We start from the raw sequence: 18,131 nt of genomic DNA, 5'->3' as shown, positions 1-18,131 counted from the left end.
CACGACGTAGTTTCTGGATAAACAGAAATGAGAGCTAAAATTTTGTTTCTGTACCTCTTTCAGATTGCAATCGTCATGCGCAAAAGTCTGTACAAATCAAGATTTTTTTATTTTTTTTTCAGCAAAACGCTTTTGCATTCGTTGATCACGTTGCACCTAACTTTTGAGGTGCAGTATATGCCGTTCCACAAAACGGCTATGACAGTTGCTATTCAACTTGTTAGAGCGCATGGATCATAGTCCCTTGAGTGCCTCAATGTTGCTGGGCTGGCAGCTTTCCCAGAGTAGGGACAACCCTGTCGTCTGCTAACGTATCGGCCATCTTGCCTCCCACTTTATGCAGCCGTTTATGAGCTGCTTACGCAGTTATTGACCACTACCACTTGTGAAATTACCCGGGGTAACTTTATGAACACGTAACGTTAGGCGTTTCGTCAAGCATGGATTTGTTTTCGGCGCCGGTCAGGGGCAAAATGATTCCCGCGGTCAGGAAAAGGCGGAATTTGCTTTTCTAAAGGCTGCGACCACTGCAGCAAGGCGCAACCAGCGAGCAACCAGTGAGGACCTCTATGCTTTTCTCACCTGCTGAGCCACCAAGCGGCGTGCGGCTGGACTTGGTCAGTTTTTACGCTTGAAAAACCACAAAAACAGAGGGCTAGTTGATAGTAATTTATTTTCTTCCGTGTGCGAGCAGGCTTCAGATCTAACCTAGCCTGTTCATGACGAACCATGCTGCGGATTATATCAGAAGCCTGCCTGTAGGATGATATATGAAATATAATTGATCTCACAAACGTCTGCAGTGCTGACGAAGATACTGACGCAATTGTGTTGCTTTGGAGTGATATCTATGAGAGTGTTCTAGTGCAAACAATTGTATCATGTTGATCTAAGCCCACGCGCCTGTGCCTTTGTCTGCATTACAGTATACATTTGAGAGATGGAGTGTGGTCGAATAAGCGGATGGTGGTAAATATGTGTGTGACCTTAAGAAAAAGAGCACATCTTGCCTGATTCACCACACCTGAGAGAATAACCACACCGCACCAATTACAAGGTCATGGCATTTGATACGTTAAGGTGATATCACAAAACAATATCATAACCCATTGTTCGTCCTGTTTGTAGTGATGTTTCATCAACGCCATTTGATGGTGAGAAATGAACATTATCAAAGCAGCTCGCTTTTAGCCCACCCTCGCAAACAGAACACAGACCTGGCGGATTAGATAACACCCGCTTAGATATATATTCGGAAAGTAAACATCACTGTTGTGCGGATCATTTTGTTTTGTTTTTACTCGAGTGGGTGGTGTTTGTGTTACTCCAGCTTTCTTCGAAGAAGGAGTCCAATGGTGTGGATACTGCGGGGTTCGTAGGCTTGGGCTCGTGGGTTATTGTGTCCGGTAGCTCTGTTCCCGGTGAGGCATTGCCCATCAGCTCTTGCAGCTTCCGGCGAAATTCTTCGCGCACTGTTTTGAGGCGCTGCTGCCTCTCCTTGAGTTGCGCCGCCAGTTCATCCTTGCGGGCGCCCGTAGGGGTGAGTTTCAGCTGCCGCACCAGGTCGGAGATCTCGAGTTCGAGGGCTTCGGTCGCATCCCTGTTCTCCTTGGACATCCTTCGCATCTCGGCGCGGGCGTCTTCACTGAGGAGAAAAGTGTCGTTGGCGTAGCAAACTGCGGATGAGAAACAATCGTGTGACTTAGACATTGAGTTAAATGGAATAAAGGTAGCGTGAAATGCACATATCCCTCGGGCAGCGAAGTTTGGTTCGACAAGGGGCGCCAGCTTATGCGGAATTTTCGAAATTCTGAGACGACCTGCGGCCACAGTCGTCGGACCCAATCTCGAGCTCGAGTGGCGTGCGGAACCTCGAGTCTCTGACGTACTACTCAAGTCAAATCGTTCGGTTTCTTGGCCTCGCCAATGTTGCTTTTTTTTTTTTTTTTTTTGTCACCAGCCGCGCTGATTAGTAGCCGACCACAGCGCCTCCTGTTCAGTGCCCGGGCTATACGCAGTTTCTACCGTGCTACGCAGCCTCCGTTCCTGCACAGCGAAGATAGGGGAAAATGGAGTTTTAGTGCACCCCTTCGCTCCTTCCCTTTACTCCTTACGGCGCAAGACCATTGGTTGCGCGCTTGCTACGTCCGAACAACAGCTGCGGTCCGTTGCTGACACTCTACCCCCTGGCCTTCTTACGGTGAGAACTAAACTTACTTTAGTGCCACCAACACGAACACTAACCAACATGAACAAGTAGTCTGTAAAGCTATCGCTTTAGAGTACGTCATAGTGAGGGATACATTCACGAAGTAAGCGAGGTTTAGTGGACGTACGTCACACGCTCAGCTGGTGACTAGCAAACCTATAGTTGCCTTCTCACCACGGAAGCTTTTGTTCACCCAGCGGGCAGCAAGGTGGACAAACACGAAAAAATGCTTGACAATCACCAACCATACTGCTTTTCACGTCACGATGTACCGCAACCAACGCTTCGAGCCATATTAGTCAATCTAGCGCGCGCAGCTCCGCTCAATCAGAAGGTCATGTAACGCACTCCGAGCTTTGGATCGGCTCCGGTAGCTCGTAGTGTCCGCTGTGGTACATCTTAAGAAGGTGAAAAGGAGTATACAGTAGCAAAATAAGTTTAGGAGCAAACGGTACCGCGGGAGACTGCTCGGATCGCCAAGAGGCTTTTGTTTTTTTTCGGTGAAAACTAAGTTATTTATTAGTCTAGTAACACTTGGTCCGGAGGTGAAGAGAATGACGACCGCTACTGCACATCCATGATTATGTTCTGGCTTCCAAACGAATACGTTGTTAGGGCCCGTCACTCCCAAGACCCAGTGTATTTACTAAACAATATTCTAGTGCTTTAATGACCTTTGTTTTTAGTACCGCACTGGTACTTGGGCAAAATCCTCCTTGGGTATATGCACCAACCATTCAAGAAGAACAACAACAACATGCGGTTCTGCGTTCCTCGAGTTGCTCGACATGGCATTGTTACAGTGTTCTAGAGAGCTGTAAAGCCTAGAGCGGCGGCCGCCGCGTGAAGATTTTGCGCATAGACGACACCGTAGTGCTGCTGCTCTGAGCCCCAGGAACGTGCCTCCGTCAGCTTCGTCGTCGAAGCTGCTCGGCGTGTACTACTGTGGTTCGACTGGAGTTTTTCGCGACGCAGAACAATAGACCGATCTCACTATTTTGACGCCGCCATAACTTTAGTTCACAGGAGGCAGACGGCTGTGCTTGCGAGGGCTCGTGCCGTCTCGTACTCTACACACGCAGAGCTCCAGCGAGGTTCTCGCACGCGCAGAAAGACTAAAGTTCCCTAGAAGCATTGCGGCTGCGGTGGCGTAGTCAAACTGGCTGGTGAGATCGGTCTATTGCTATTGTGTAAAATTTTAGGTTTTCCTTTGGACTAATGCCTGTAGAGTGTGTGCTATCCTCTACTTTCAATATTCGCGTGTTCTTGATGGAGATCATTTGATTAATATGGACTCACCCGCCCCCCCCCCCCCCCCCCCCCACACACACACACCTTTCCGAGTACTGACAGGTCGTTCAGCAACGCTATCACTTGTGCTGCACGCTTAGTAGCTGCGAAAGAAGCCACGCGATACTGATATAACAAGGAAAAATAGACAAATAAATCCCGATAAATCGCTCCCTTTTTTAATGGTGAGAGGAACAATAAACATATAGCAAATTGTCTTTTGTGGAGGGCAGTCTATGAAGAAAAAAATACCTCGATTGGCCCCCTCCCCCCCCCCCCCATTGGCCTCCCCCCCCATTGGCCGCCCCCCCCCCCCCCCCCCCCCCCCCCTGGCTACGTGCCTGTGTTTGAACCTCGTCCAACACAACCCAAGCTTGGGAGCTGCGCCGGTAGTGGGCTCGAAGTTCTGTCACTGCTCGCATTTCATTTGAACACGACAAGTACATAGCTCTGCACGCTATCCCATCATCAGTAGAAAATATTAACAAAATAATAATAGAAAAATCAAAACTTTGACGAACCCACGTGCTAAGTAGCATTCTTTTAGGTTTTTGTTTTAGAGCAGTTGCTGCTGCAGACGCCCGCACGGCTAGCGCGTGTAACTATACACTCCTATCATGCTCTTTGGGGCTTGGGTACTGGTCCCTTAAAAGGGCGGTGCAGAAATGCGTAGTTTCAGTACTACTTGGAATTATTTATTGACGTTTAGAACTACGAAACAGGCGTTAGGGTTTCTTTCCACGTAATGGCGGTGGCAGGAAAAAACAAAACAAAGAGACACGCAGAGTTCGCTTGCGCTCTCCTAACTCGCAACGAGAACGAGCTGCCGAATGAAACGGCATTTGAAAGATTTCTTCAGGTGAAGCTCGTGTTGTTCTTATTTCAAGACGCCGAATTAGAGCACTTCGGTCTTTCTCGGGTTTTCCACATTTTTTACCGAACAAGGCTCGGGGTTTACTAGTTTACATCTAAAAGCGCAACCCTAGTTATTACCTATTCTTGGTCAATTCGCCCGTCGGTTGCATGCCAAAGGGATGCGGAGAGCAGGAGCAATCTCAAGGCTCCACGTGACTGATAACAACTAAATCAATGTCTGAAGACAGCCGAAACAAGCCATTGTTTTAAAATCCTGTCCTGTGCACTTGAGTTGCGTCAACGCCTCTAAAAAGACAAAACAATGGAAGCCGCGTGGAGGCCCTGAGATGAACATCAGCGGTTACCTTATCTGGGTTGCAGATTAGCTTATTGCGGTACCTAGTGAAAGAGACTAGTTTTGGTTCGCAATCCAGGCCGCTCAGAACATCGAATTTTCCGCGTGAGCAAATATTTTGACTGATAGAACGTTTGACCAAAAGTGAGCATGCTCTGGAGGTGTGCGTCGGCCCCTATACTCCTCCACCCATAAGCTGACGGTGCAGTGGGACTAGCTGGCTCGCCGGACCGATCAGCCGCCTCCCTTTCGTCACCCGACACCTCTCTCTGCGCCTAAGTATGGGCAGGAGCGTGGCCACGAGGCGAAATACAGACTCATGGCTGGTTCATTGAACACCTATCTTCACTATCTTAAACCGCGCTGTCCGCTTAGGGGAAACAGAGTATTAGCGCTGTGCGCGCCAAAAAGCGTCCCTGTGGTCGGTTTCCCGGGATCGGCAAGACAACGGGCATGAGAGCATTGTCGGACTGTCTGTCAAGGTCTATGGTAATGGCTCTTATAGCTTCCACTGTGCTTTCTGAACACACCATCGATTTTCTTTTTTGCAACTGATAAGTAGCAACGATCACAACTCGTGACGTCATGGCGAGGCAAGGTCGTGACGTCACGCATGAAAACCGTAGGAGGGCACCATCGAAACATATCTCGGTGCTAATAGTCCGCCATGCAGGGGCCTGCGCGGCTGGGCCACGCAGCGGTACTTGCTATCGGACTGCCCTGGCCTGGCTAGCGGCCCGTCATAGCGCGTGGCAGGAGCTCGGAGGGAGTGCGGAATGCCCTTCAGCGCCACAACGTCTCCTCTGTTCGGTATGATGAGCCCTCCGGTACGAACTGCGCATGCGGTAGCACAGAAGACTCGCATATGCACAGTTCGTATACCGAAGGGCCCATCGTACCCTATCGGATGTGCAAACACGGTTCTCTACAACTTTCTAATAGGAAGGTTTTACCGTGTTTGCACATCCGATACAGTACACACTGCCAGTGTGCGAGTCTTCTGCGGAGTGCATGCGCAGTTCGTACCGGAAGGCCCATCGTAGCGTAGGGGATGTGTAAAAACGGTTCCCTAAAACTCTCTAATAAAGAGGGGGTTTTCCTGTTTCTGACGTGAACTGTTGGATTTCGACAGATGTTCGAGCCTTGACCTAGATAGGAGTTGGTGGCTGCTCACAAAGTATGCGGAAAATTCCAGATTACGCGATATCAAGCAGGATATCTGACAGACGCCCTGTCTCTCTTCGTGTGAGCAACAAGACGCTATTGTAGGCCTGCAAGAGTGACATTGAGGCGCATCCCTTCCAATACAGTTTATCTGCGCACGTTTTGGTGCTCAAAAGCTTGTTGCAGATTTAAACTTGCAGTGTTGTGCGCATTTTGCGGCTATAAGCCTGCTTCTCGCTGTTAGGGGGCACGAGCGAGCTTGGAAGACCGCGTGTGTATGAAGGCACTTTATGGAAGACTAGAGTGCCTTCATACACACGCGGTCTTTTGCTTGAGTGGTGACATCTCAGCCATTTTCCCGCCCAATCGCTTTTTTATGCATTTTGAAGTGCGCGCAATCCGGTGTCACTCAGCTCGAGCGCGTAGCTTTGGCTAATGCACAGATGCCATTTTACCGCCCAAGTTACGCACTGAGTGCGCGAAAGCGTCACGCGCTGGCACATTCAGGGCAACAACGGATGTCTTCACCCTGAGACAGACAGACATGTAGGCACCCTGCGGAAAACGCGACCATGTAATGTAATAGACCTTTCCGGAAGTTCCCAGGAGACCTCGTGGCGAGGGGAAGTGTGGGTTGTTTTGATCTACGTTAGTGCAGACTCGAACGCTTTGTACATCTTGGAAGCGGTACGATTCGTTCTCTCTTATCATTAGAAACTTAGAACAAAAATAGAAAGAAAGTAATTAACACAAAAGGAGGCCAGCACATTTGATGTGTTGCTTTCTTTCTTCCTTCTTTGCGCTTCGAGATCATGAAATGTTAAACCAACGTCAACTTCGTCTTCAATGCCTGAATAATGTCACGTGCCGCACATAGGAACGTCACAATGCATAAAGCAAATGATGGGGCGCTACAGATTTCCGGAAAGTAAAGTCCCTTCATAAAATTCACACTTTCAAGTACGGCCAACCATTGTTCTGAAAACGCGCAAGACACGTGCCATAAGCGGGTGCTTCGACACCATTCGCTTGCAAGAGCCGCTCATTTCAGTGCTGCGCCGACATTCGCTTCCAAGGGGCCAGTCGAGACACGGGCCTCGTGCACTGGCATATTTGACGCTACTTGCAAGACAAACGCAAACACATCAAGTGGTTTTACCGGAAGGGAAAAGGTGGAGCGACAGACAACGGATGAGAGGAGAGCCACGTGACTGGCGCCCCGCTGCGGCGAGACGCCTAAACAAACTCCTCCCGAGCGAACAAGTGTATTTCGGGTTTCTCGCCGCTGCAAAAGCTGTGCGCTGACGTCCAGGTTCCCCGAGAAACGGCTCTTTGATGCTCTGTGCTACCAGATCGTCGCGCTCCAAGTGTGCGACCGGGCCCTCTATGCTTCCGTCGTCGAACTGTCAGGTTTCGTGAGCTAAATCCCCTTCATGTTTCAAAAGTAGCGCAAGGTGGGCCGATGCACGAGGCACGTGCAACGTGCAGCCCTTGGGCAGATCATCGCGACACAGCGCAGCACCATGCTCTTCCCACAAATGGCGCGCGGCACGTGTGTCGAGCATTTCCACAAGAATGAGTGGCGCCACGTTTCCCATGATAGAGGGGCTTTATTGTTAGGGTGTGTATGAAGGCACTCTATTTATTGTGAGCACAAAGCGCCACTGCAGCGTTCGGCCTTGCACGAGCCACGGTTCTTTACAAGCGTGCGGCAGCATTTGCTCACTTACAGTAACAAAGCTTCTAAAAAAAACTTAAATAAAAAAAAAAGTTTAGCACGCGCTGTTCTATTAAAACGATGAGAATGATTTTCTTGTAGATTTATTGCTCTTGTTGTTTTCTCTCGAATAGACCGATCTCACCAGCCAGTTTGACTAAGCCACCGCTGCCGCAGTGCATCCAGGGAACTTCAGTCTTTCTGCATGTACGACAACCTCGCTGGAGCTCTGCGTGTGTAGAGCACGAGGCAGCATGAGCCCTCGCATGCACGGCCGTCTGCCTCATGGGAACTAAAGTTATGGCGGCGACACGCATGCGCCGAACACTTAGTGAGATCGGCTATTGTTATCCAAAATGAAATTATGCCAGCTCAGCGTCCGCGAGCAACGTGAGAAAGCGCGTTCACCAACGTTATCAGACTTGCGCATTTACGGAACTGCTCGTAGAGGCTGTTTGCACGAGGGAGACTGAACTGGGACACTGCAGAGCAAAACGATGCACCCGGCTCAGTCCGCGGGTCCCACGCTCAGCAGCGTTTTTGAGTCTTGAGAGTCGAGACGACCGATGGAGACAGAAGACGGACAGACGGTTCTCAACGAAAACGGCAAGGAGGTTAGCGGAGGAGGGAGAATGGTTTGTTGACTTCCATAGATGGCGCCACGAACAGTCGTGTGCCCCCAGTGACATAACACTGTGGTTTTCATGACTGCCACACGCGGCTGCAGGTCCAGGGAAAAAATATTAGTTTCTTTTTCCTTTGCGATGACGCAGCGGAATCGCAGTGTTTCGGGGGAAGGTACCGTGTTGTTTGTCGCTTGTGCCAAGATAAACAATATAAAAAAAAATACAAGGTTAAATTTCCTTCAACGTTAATTCGCTGCACTGCCGCTTTAACGCCGCGAAGATTGACACCGACCGCCGAAGACTGCCACTGAAAAGCGCCGAATCGGTGGGATAAAATAAACCCCTAACAAAGCACCCCCCGAAGTCGAAAAAAGATAATCCCGAAAATACGAAGCCCTGATATAATACGCGCTTAGATTCTCGTCGAGAGCGGGGCAAATATTGTAAATTGTGCGGACGTAACAAAAAAAAAAATATATATATATATATATATATAAAGATTGGAGAAAAATTTATCTTTTAGTGTTGTGCAATATTCTCAGAAAAATATAGTGCTTAAGTGGTTCTGGGGTGAAGCTTTTTATCGTGTCCATTTAAGGGGCGGTCTTATGAAGGGTATTTCTAGGAAGCGCTTTTAGAACACAGGTTTCATCGGCTTAGACATTCAACCATTTACACAATAAATGCCAAACATCGCGCAACAGATCCCAGGCATCCTGGGTTCAAGAGTCGAATTCCCACCCTTGCCCGCTTCGATGTTGATGGGTATCTTACCGATGTGCGTTCGTGTATCGCTAATGCGCGATGAACTTTAAAAACTTCAGGCTAGCAATTGTACTGCACTGGCAAAATATCTCATAAACAGCGCAATCCATTGTCGTTATACCTCAAAAGCAGACCGACTTTACGTTGCTTGAAGACAAACGTCTAATACCGGGTACGTTTTTTTTACACTATATTACCTTACACAATATTACCTTTTGGCAGTGTACCCAAGAACAAAGAAGAAGGCTGAAAACTTAGGTACCATCGGGTTCAAATGATATACCAACAGTAACGGAACTTCGAGCCCGCTACCGGCGCAGCTTTCAAGCTTGGGTTATGCTTGGCGAGGTTTAAAAATAGTGGAGTAGGACGCACAACCTCGCAGCACCCTACTCCGAAGTGTTTGAACCTCGCCAAGCAGAACGCAAGCTTGGAAGCTGCGCCGATAGTGGGCTCGAAGTTCCGTCACCGTTCGCATTTAATGTGAACCGACGACACATGGCTCTGCACGCGCTCCCCTCATCAGTATAAAAGATTAAAAAAATATGAATAGAAAAATAAACCCGCGTGTTAAGTATCGTTATTTCAGGTTTTCTTCTTAGAGCAGTCACTGCTGCAAATGCCCGCACAAGTAGCATGCGTAACTACACTCCCATCATGCTCCTTGGTGCTTGGGAACTGGTCCTTTAAAAGGGCGAGGCAGCCATGCTTGTAGTTTCCGTACCACGTAGAATTATTTATTGAGGTACATAACCTTCGAAACAGGCCTTGGTTTTTTTCTTCTTCACGCAATAGCGGTGGAAAAAAACAAAAAAAACAACAACAACAAAGAGACGCGCCGAGTTTTCTTGCGCACTTCTAACCCACCGCGAGAACTTGCTGCCGAATGAAATGGCATTTGAAAGATTTCTTATCGTGAAGCTTGTGTTGTTCTTATTCCGGGACGCCGAATTGGAGCACTTCGGCCTTTTTCGGGTTTTCTACATTTTTACAGAACAAGGCTCGGGATTTACTGGTATGCACCTAAATTACGCAACCATAGTTATTACCGATTCTTTGTCAACACTCCCGGCGGTTGCTTGCCAAAGGGATGCAGAGAGCAGGAGCAATGTCAAGGCTCCATGTGACTGATAACAACTAAATCAATATTTGAAGACATCCGAGACAAGCCATTGTGGTAAAAACCTGTCTATTGCACTTGACTTGCGTCAACGCCTCTAAATAAACAACAATGGTAACCGCGTGGAGGCCCCGAGTTGAACACGAGCGGTTACCTTATCTGTGTTGCAGATTAGCTTATTGCTGTACCGAGTGAAAGGGTCTTGTTTTGGTTCGCACTCCAGGCCGCTCAAAACATTGAATGTTCCGCGTGAGCAAATATTTTGTCCGATAGAACGTTTGATCAAAAGTGAGAATGCTCTGCATGTGTGCGTCGACCCCTATAGGCCTCCTGTGCTGAAGCTTTGAAAAAACTGTAGCGCCCTCATTTTGGGCAGTACAAGCTCGCCTGATTGAGCCTCGCACTACTTATGGCACGTTGGTCGAGCTTTTTTAATTCTGTCTGGTGCTGAAGAACAAAAAAAAAAAAAAACACCTTTGGACGCAAGAAATCGGCCAGACTAGTGCCACTAAATAAGCTACGCTTCAGAGTAACGACACTTGGCCATATTGTGGCTTAAAATCATGGTTGCCAGTTATCTGAAGCTTTATCTGAAATCACAGGAAACGCTTTTCCGCCCTCCACAAATGTTTAAACCGTTCGCGACAGAGCAAAACAATATTACATTACCTTCCTAACACCGAATCTAATGCTGAGGACGTCGCACTTTTGAATCATGACGATCGGCCGTTGCGTCTGTTCTGCATACGAGCCAAAATGGCGGCGACCACTACAATGTCGGGGAACGGAGTGCCGATACTCTAAGCGCAGCTTATTTAGTGGCTCTAAGTGGCTCTAGGCCAGACTCAACGCCGCAAGACAATCAAAAGTGCCAAATTCATGACACCACCGCTAGAGTACGCGTCTCTTATCTCTGGGTGGTGACGTCAAAGTACCTGTGTCGCAAGGCTTTAATTTTTTTTTTCTTTTTGATGTCACTTTGGAACGCGTGAAACGGCATCTCTTGGCTCACTTTCTAGCGGCTTAGCTTTGACGGCGTTCGAATTTTTGTTGTTTTTTGTATTTTCATCGTGATCTCGCGCTCCGCATCAGAGCAGGCACGCTTCTGCTTGGCTTCTGCATGCGTGACAGTTTGAGACGCTAAAGTTTGTACTACTCAAAACAAGGCCTAACAAGTCCCTTTTCGCAGCACCCCCTGGGCAACGCAGGAGGCCCATACTCCGTTCAGTTTACGGTGCAGTGGGACTAGCTCGCTCGCAGACTCAAGGCTGGTTCAACGAACAACTATCTTTTCTATCTTCAACGGCGCTGTCCGCTTAGGGATGAACAGAGTATTAGCGACGTGCGCTGCCAAAAGCGTCACTGTGGTCGGTTATCCGGGATTGGCCCGACAACGGGCATGAGAACATTGTCAGACTGTCAAGGCCGATGGTATTGGCTATCCTAGCTTCCACCCCGTTTTTTAAACACGCCGTCGATATTTTTGTCACAACTGATAAGTAGCAAAAATCATAACTCGTGACGTCATGGCGAGGCAAGGTCGTGACGTCATGCATGAAAACCATGGTAGGTCGCCACCGAAACATATCGGCCCTAAAAGTTCGCCCTTCAGGGGCCTGTGCGGCTGGGCCACGCAACGGTACTTGTTATTGGACAGCCCTGGCCTGGCTAGTGGATCGTCATCGCGCGTGACAGCAACTCGGAGGGAGTGCGGGATAGAGCTCGGCACTGGGGGGCCGGGCCAACCGGAAAGCCCGACCCTGCCCGGCCTGCGGGCCGGGCCTGGACCGGACTGTGTTTGTGTCCGGGCCGTGCCCGTTCCGGGTAGTACATATTGTTTCCGGATCCAGGCAGGGCTCGGGCAATGGTGTAGCACATTTTCTAAAACGCTGAGAACAATATGCTGACGCTTGATCATTTAGACTTGAAAGAAACGAGAAATCCGAAGTGTGCACTCGCTACGACCCCACAACTAAAAAAGATATTAGAAAAAAAAAAAAAGCCGTCTTCGACTAAGAAAGCCTACAAGGAGATACGGAGAATCCTGGGGATTTGAGGAACATACTGGGACAGCTGCCGTCAGGCAGGAAAACGAGGACAATTCGATCACAGGAAACAATTGTTTTTCCCTATCCTTGTCAAAGTTTTAAAGAAAAAAAGAAAAAAAAAGAACGCCCTCTGGCTACCAAAGATAAAATGTATTTTTATATTTTTATAACCTTTCGAATGTTCACCACGCGACTGCTATATCACAGTGTATTTCATGCCAATTAATAAACAAATCAAGTGCACCAACACCTTCTTAGTGCAACTTTGAATTTATGAGATGCACCGGGCCGGGCCTGGGCCGGACCTGATCAGGTAGGCCTCTCATCGGGCCGGGATCGGGCCGTGCCAGATCAGCTAGACATATCGCCGGCCTGGCCTGGGTCGGGTAAGGCTAAATAAAGGTCAGCGGGCCCGTGCAGTGCTCTAATGCGGGATGCCCATCAGCGCCGCAGCGACCCGTCTGGTCTGACCGGGGAGAACCGTATACGGTCAGAGGTCTCGGCATTAAAGGGGTACTCCGCCGATTTCTTCATGGTCCCCGATTTGCTTGAAATTTTGCTAAACTCGCCAAACAACATCGCCAAAATAGTATCCCAAATATTAGGTCAAAATAATTTTTTTTCACGAAGTTATTGAATTTACCATTTTGGTCCTCACCGTGTTTTTCAAACTGAAAGTCTCTACTGGCAACAATGAAAAAGTGACGTCATTGGAAGTGCAGGGTTTCACTCTTTGGACTGTAGAATTTGTTCCCAAGTGATTTGAACCAGTTTCATGGTGTCAAATGAATGCCTTGGAAGCTCGCTCCAGTCCCCGCGCTCCAGCACGGAACACATAATTGGCATGTTCTATTTTTTAAACTGCTCGCCCGACTGGCAAGCTGAACTTCCACTGACGTCACGGCCCTGAAAAGGGCGGGTATATTTGAATGTCTGTTTTTGCATCATTTTCATTTGCCGATTTCGCAATAACTATTATGATTTTCACGATATTAAATAGCATTCCAGAAAGGGTAAAGGCCTGGGAGTCAGAAAATATAGTTAGTTGAGGTAGCTCAAAAATCGGCGGAGTACCCCTTTAATGGGAGTTTTAGCAGGTCGTTTCCACACAAACGGTTCGCCGTCGAACGCATCAACGACGCCACTGCGCATGCGCGCGCGAGTCGTTCGGGGTGTCAGGAGGCTCTTCTCGTTCGTTTCTCAAATTCCAGCCGCTGGAGTCATCACCGCAACGCAGCCAGCACCGTTCACGACTCGGGTAAAAAAAAGATGGCCGTCGGTCCGGCGACGGCCTTCGCCTACCCAGCCGAGCGTTAGGCTTAGGACAGCGGGAGGCGATTTGCCGTCCTGTTAGTCTGCTTCATTTGAGAGGTTGAACGAAATCATTTGGAGGACTGCTCACAATGGTAAGTGATCGTGAATGCTGTAAACTGCGCATGCTAGTAAATATTTGCGATCTGCGGGCAGCCTAGCTGCCGTGGCCACCGCGAGCAGACGAAATTATTTGGTTCGACGTCACACAACGTGAACGATCGTTCAAGTTCATGATGACGGCGACACACCACATACCCTTACGGTCGTTCAGATACTTTTAACTCCATCTAGCTTCGCAGTTCTTAAAGTTCCGACCGGCAAATGATCGTACGCCGGAAACACGAGCCGCCACAGACTTTCACGTTGCAGAATGTTTCACCTGTTTACTAGAAGATGGGCCCACCGTCAAACACAATCATCATCATCATTTACCCGGTTGCGCCAGTTTCACGATTCGCTAAGTTATGTCAAATTTCACGTACGGTTTCACTGAACGGACCAGCTGCACGGTTCGTGATTTCGAAACCGTGTGCTCGACAAGCAACTCGCTAAAACTTCCTAATAGAGAGTTTTAGGGAACCGTTTTCTGCACATCCGGTGCGGTGCGATGGGGCCTTCGGCACGCACTGCCAGTGTGCTAGTCTTAATTCTGCGGCAAGGCGTGCGCAGTTCGTACCGGAGGGCCCAGGCTATCGTACCATACCGGATGTGCAAAAGCAGGTCGCTAAAACTCTCCATTAAAAAGGGGGCTTCCCTGTTTCTGACGTAAACTGTTGGATTAGGACAGATGTCTGAGCGTTGACCTAGATAAGAGTTGGCGGCTGCTCGCGATGTATGCGGAAAATTTGAGATTACGCGATATCAAGCAGGATATCTGACCGCCGCCATGTCTCTCTTCGGCTGAGCAACCAGACGCAATTGTAGGCCAGCAAAAGTGACATTTAGGCGCATCCTGCCAATCCCCTTTATCTGCGCAAGGTATTGTGCGCAAAAAGCTTGTTTCAGAGTTAAGCTTGCACTGTTGCTCACCCCCCTCTTTTCGGGCCTACACTCTAAAAAAAAAGTCCGTGCGTTTTCTTTCCCGCAGAACAAGCGAACAGCCAATCACTGCTGTCCGCGGAATCAGCTCAGCGAATGACAATGCCGAAACATATGTTTAGACCAAAAAGCATAGTCTGCTATATATTATCAAGCAATGCAAGCGTGACGTTTTGCATTGCTTAATGCTACTTCGCATGTTCTTCGGGAAAGAAAACGCACAAGCTTTTTCTTAGAGTGTATAGACCTGTTTCTCTCGGCCGGGGGGCGCGAGTGGGCTCGTTAGACGCGATAATGTAATGTAATAGACCTTTCTGGAAAATCCAGGAGACTTGTGGAAAAGAGAATTGTGTGACTATTCTGACGTACTCTAGTGCCTCCTCGAACGCTTTGCATATCTTGGAAGCGGCACGATTCGTTCACTCTTATCACTTAAGCTTAAAACGTACAAAAAAAAAAAAAAAAAAAAAAAAGCACGAAAGGAGGCTTTGTGCTGCTTTCCTTCTGCCTTCTCTGCGTTTCGAGATCATAAGATGCTAAACCAATGCCAACTTCGTCTTCGATTCCTGGATAATGTCACGTGCAGCACATCGGAAAGTCGCAATGCATAAAGCAAACGCTGGGGGCGCTACAGATCTCCGGAAAGGTCTTTTGCATTGAGCACAAAGCGCTTGATGCAATCATTCGTGCCTGATCAAGCGCTCAATCATGCACGAGCCACGATTGGTTACAAGCACGGTGTATGGTTACAAGCCTGCAGCGGCATTTGCTCACGCGCCGTAACAAAGCGCCTAAAAAAAATTAAGTAAAGAAAGGAAACGAAGCAGCTCGCGCTGTCGTACCAAAAATATAAGAATGATTTTATTGTAGCTTTTTTTGTTCTTGTTTTCCCCTCAAATTGTTATCCAAAAAATGAAATTTTGCCAGCTGAGCGTCCGAGAGAAACGTGAGAAAGCGCATTAACGCACCGCCAAAACGCAATTAAGAAATATTTGATTTTGCTCGCCATAGGCGTTCTCCAAACTTGACAGCTACATGCCTATTGGCCATGTGCGAGATCAAAAGCATCGCCGCGGTTGGCTTTTTACGATTGGCCAAGAGCTCACTAGGTCGTGTTTGTAGTCACCGAAAGAGCGAGAACGGCAGGGCACTTCTTCCCCGCCACCAGCACGCGCTCGTTGCCTCCGTCGAGGTTAGGCTGCGTGTGCACGCTCGAAGCCCACGAGACGGTGAAGTGCTATCAAAGGCGTTCTCATCCTGTCAGTGACATTCTGATTTCATTCATAAAAATGAGAGAAATGTCACAAGGTCAGACTCGACAATGTTGCGGTTGAACACTCGGGGACATGCGAGCTTCAGTCGTACTTTTTAGCGCACCATCGAAGTTGTCGTTCGCAACCGATAAGTAGGCAGCGTTGCAACTCCTGACGTTACGGCGAGGCAACGCTTGATCATCACATCACGAAGAGGGATAATAAGAGGGCATAACCGAAGCATCTCGACTGTAATCGTCATTGGAAGGATGAGAACGGGAGGACATTTTTCTCCGATGCCCTGCCTCCTGTACGCGCTAGTTGCCTGCCGTCGTGCTTTAGCTGGGCGTGTCCGTTCGAAGACCGGAAGCTCTCGCTGCGGGATGACTGAAAGACCTCCCCGCCCTTCTGCCGAATTACCTAAGCAACCCAAGCCAAAAGAGAAAAGAACGCTGGGAACGTAGACACATGCTCTGTACGTGATGGCGTCTGCAGCAGTAATAGTTCGAAAGTAAAAATAAATAAAAAAACAGAGGTGCTTCGCACGTAAATCTCTCAACGCCTTCTTTTGGTTAGTAACATTTCTTTCTATGCCCCCCCCCCCCCCCCTCCTTTCTCATGTAATGTGTGCCGAATCTGATAAAAGAATGTTGAAGACGGCACCAGTCTCTCACCCCTTTTGCTACAAAAATTATGTTCGAGTTAAAATTTAAAACCCTGCCTATTGGCTGAGAGCGTATTTTTAGTAGCATACCTCACGCAATGTTATGCCGATATTTATACACAATTGCAAGCGTGGCGCCCCGACTGGTGCCCCATTTAGGCGCCCCATGACAGCAATCATATGCAGCTTGCGCGTGAAGATAGCTTTGGCAAGCTTGAAATTTCACGGGCTCGTCCGCACGAGCAGAGAGATGGCGGCGGCCAGTGGCCCTGCTTGCAATCGTCTATAGTAAGTGGATGACAGGCCAAAAGTTCAGTAGATGCTCTGCCTCCTGCGCGAGCTTTCTGCCTTTCATAACACTTAGTCGCACGCGCAGCCGAAGGCCGGCAGAGGGCGACGAGCGCGTGCTGGAAGGGGAGCTTGCATCTATTGCATTATTAGCCTCTCGGCAACTATCGGCTCTTGCAGCGATTTTTGTACTTTACGGAAATACCGGTTAGAACGAATACCCCGACGTTAATGACCTGTGAAACACCCGTTCGTTTTTGACCACACGCCATCGAAGCCTCAGAAAAAATTTAATAAAAACGTTTAGCGTTCTCTTCCTCAACTTGCAGCCAGAACAAGTGGCCACGTGATCTGGAGCCGATAATATGTCGACAATGTTGATCATAGCCAGGGGCTGGGGTTGGCAAGGCACAGGACACGCACTGAGTTCCAGACATTGTTGTGGTTCGGCTATTGTTGTCATTGCAGCGATTGTACACGGGCCACTACCCGAATTCTTCTCGAGCTATCTATTATCACGAGCCCAAGTCGAGTGCCCACGCAATGCTCGGGTGCAATTTCTGAACCGCATTCAAATATCGTCACTGGAGGATACTGCAATGCTCCAGTTACGTCATCAAGTTTCGCGATTGATTGAATCAAAACGATCGTTTTTGTCCTTGAAATTACACCGCAACAAAGCAGTTGTGGCGTTGCGTGCGAGTATCCTTGAGCTCCACTAGTGCAGGTAAGCTCGTGTAAAGTAAAAAAAAAAAAATATTCCAACTTAATATCCTTGTTCCGTCCCCTTTAATGAATGAAAGGCACAAAAATTAGATCGCCTTTCTGGGGACCCAATAAACGTTTTGAACGCAATTATACTCACGGGAAAGTTCCATGACTGCCAGCAGAACGAAACAGCCAACCAGGAGCTGTCTGCTGAACACTGTTCTTCTCCAACTCGGCTGCATCGTGACGCTTCGAGCCTTCTCTGGGTCAGAAGGTTGCGCAGGCCACGCCGGGACTCGACAAGCGACGACTTCGGCTTCCTTCTGAAGCAGATAGCGAATGCGACACGGAGACGCTCTCGAATGACGTCGAGGAGATTCGGCGACGCTTCGAAGCTCACGTGGAGCGCAGGCACTGTCGCGATGGAGCTGGACAAGCCGGGTGGCGTCGCCGATCGATTATCGATGACGTCTGGAGTGGACTTGGTCGACGACGCCTGTAGATAAGCGATTGCCGGAACCAGCTGGACCGTGACGTCAGTCGGTCACGTGACCACGCACGAACCGTCATAGGCTCGCTTCGGACGGGGAAATTTTCGCAGCGATTTCGGGTTTGCTGGCGTCTCGTTCCCTATAGTAGCCGCGGCCAAACTGCTATGACGTCGTACAAATGACAGCCGGCACACACTGTCTGAGGAGCCCCTCGTACTGCAGTCCT

At 48.9% G+C, this 18,131-nt stretch overlaps 1 protein-coding gene across 1 annotated transcript; it reads right to left on the bottom strand.

Moving 5' to 3' along the window:
- Positions 1-656: 656 nt before the first annotated feature.
- On the bottom strand, positions 657-17,892 carry LOC115310293. Its single transcript, XM_029968636.4, has 2 exons — positions 17,572-17,892; positions 657-1,676 (listed from the first exon to the last, which is right to left on the bottom strand). Exons 1-2 carry the CDS (start codon positions 17,654-17,656, stop codon positions 1,282-1,284), a joined length of 480 nt encoding a protein of 159 aa, XP_029824496.2. The 5' UTR covers positions 17,657-17,892; the 3' UTR covers positions 657-1,281.
- Between the last annotated feature and the right edge of the window lie 239 nt (positions 17,893-18,131).

Source organism: Ixodes scapularis, unplaced genomic scaffold (genome assembly GCF_016920785.2).
Source record: "Ixodes scapularis isolate PalLabHiFi unplaced genomic scaffold, ASM1692078v2 PGA_scaffold5__190_contigs__length_132052651, whole genome shotgun sequence".
Lineage (NCBI taxonomy): Eukaryota > Metazoa > Arthropoda > Arachnida > Ixodida > Ixodidae > Ixodes > Ixodes scapularis.
This window is presented reverse-complemented; position numbering and strand designations above follow the sequence as displayed.

Bases quoted from the DNA above. Each gene is read 5' to 3' on its own strand.
- LOC115310293 (XM_029968636.4), bottom strand. From the start codon at position 17,656: ATGCAGCCGAGTTGGAGAAGAACAGTGTTCAGCAGACAGCTCCTGGTT. The intron at 1,677-17,571 runs GTGAGTATAATT...TCTCATCCGCAG, and splicing joins GGCAGTCATGGAACTTTCCC to TTTGCTACGCCAACGACACT.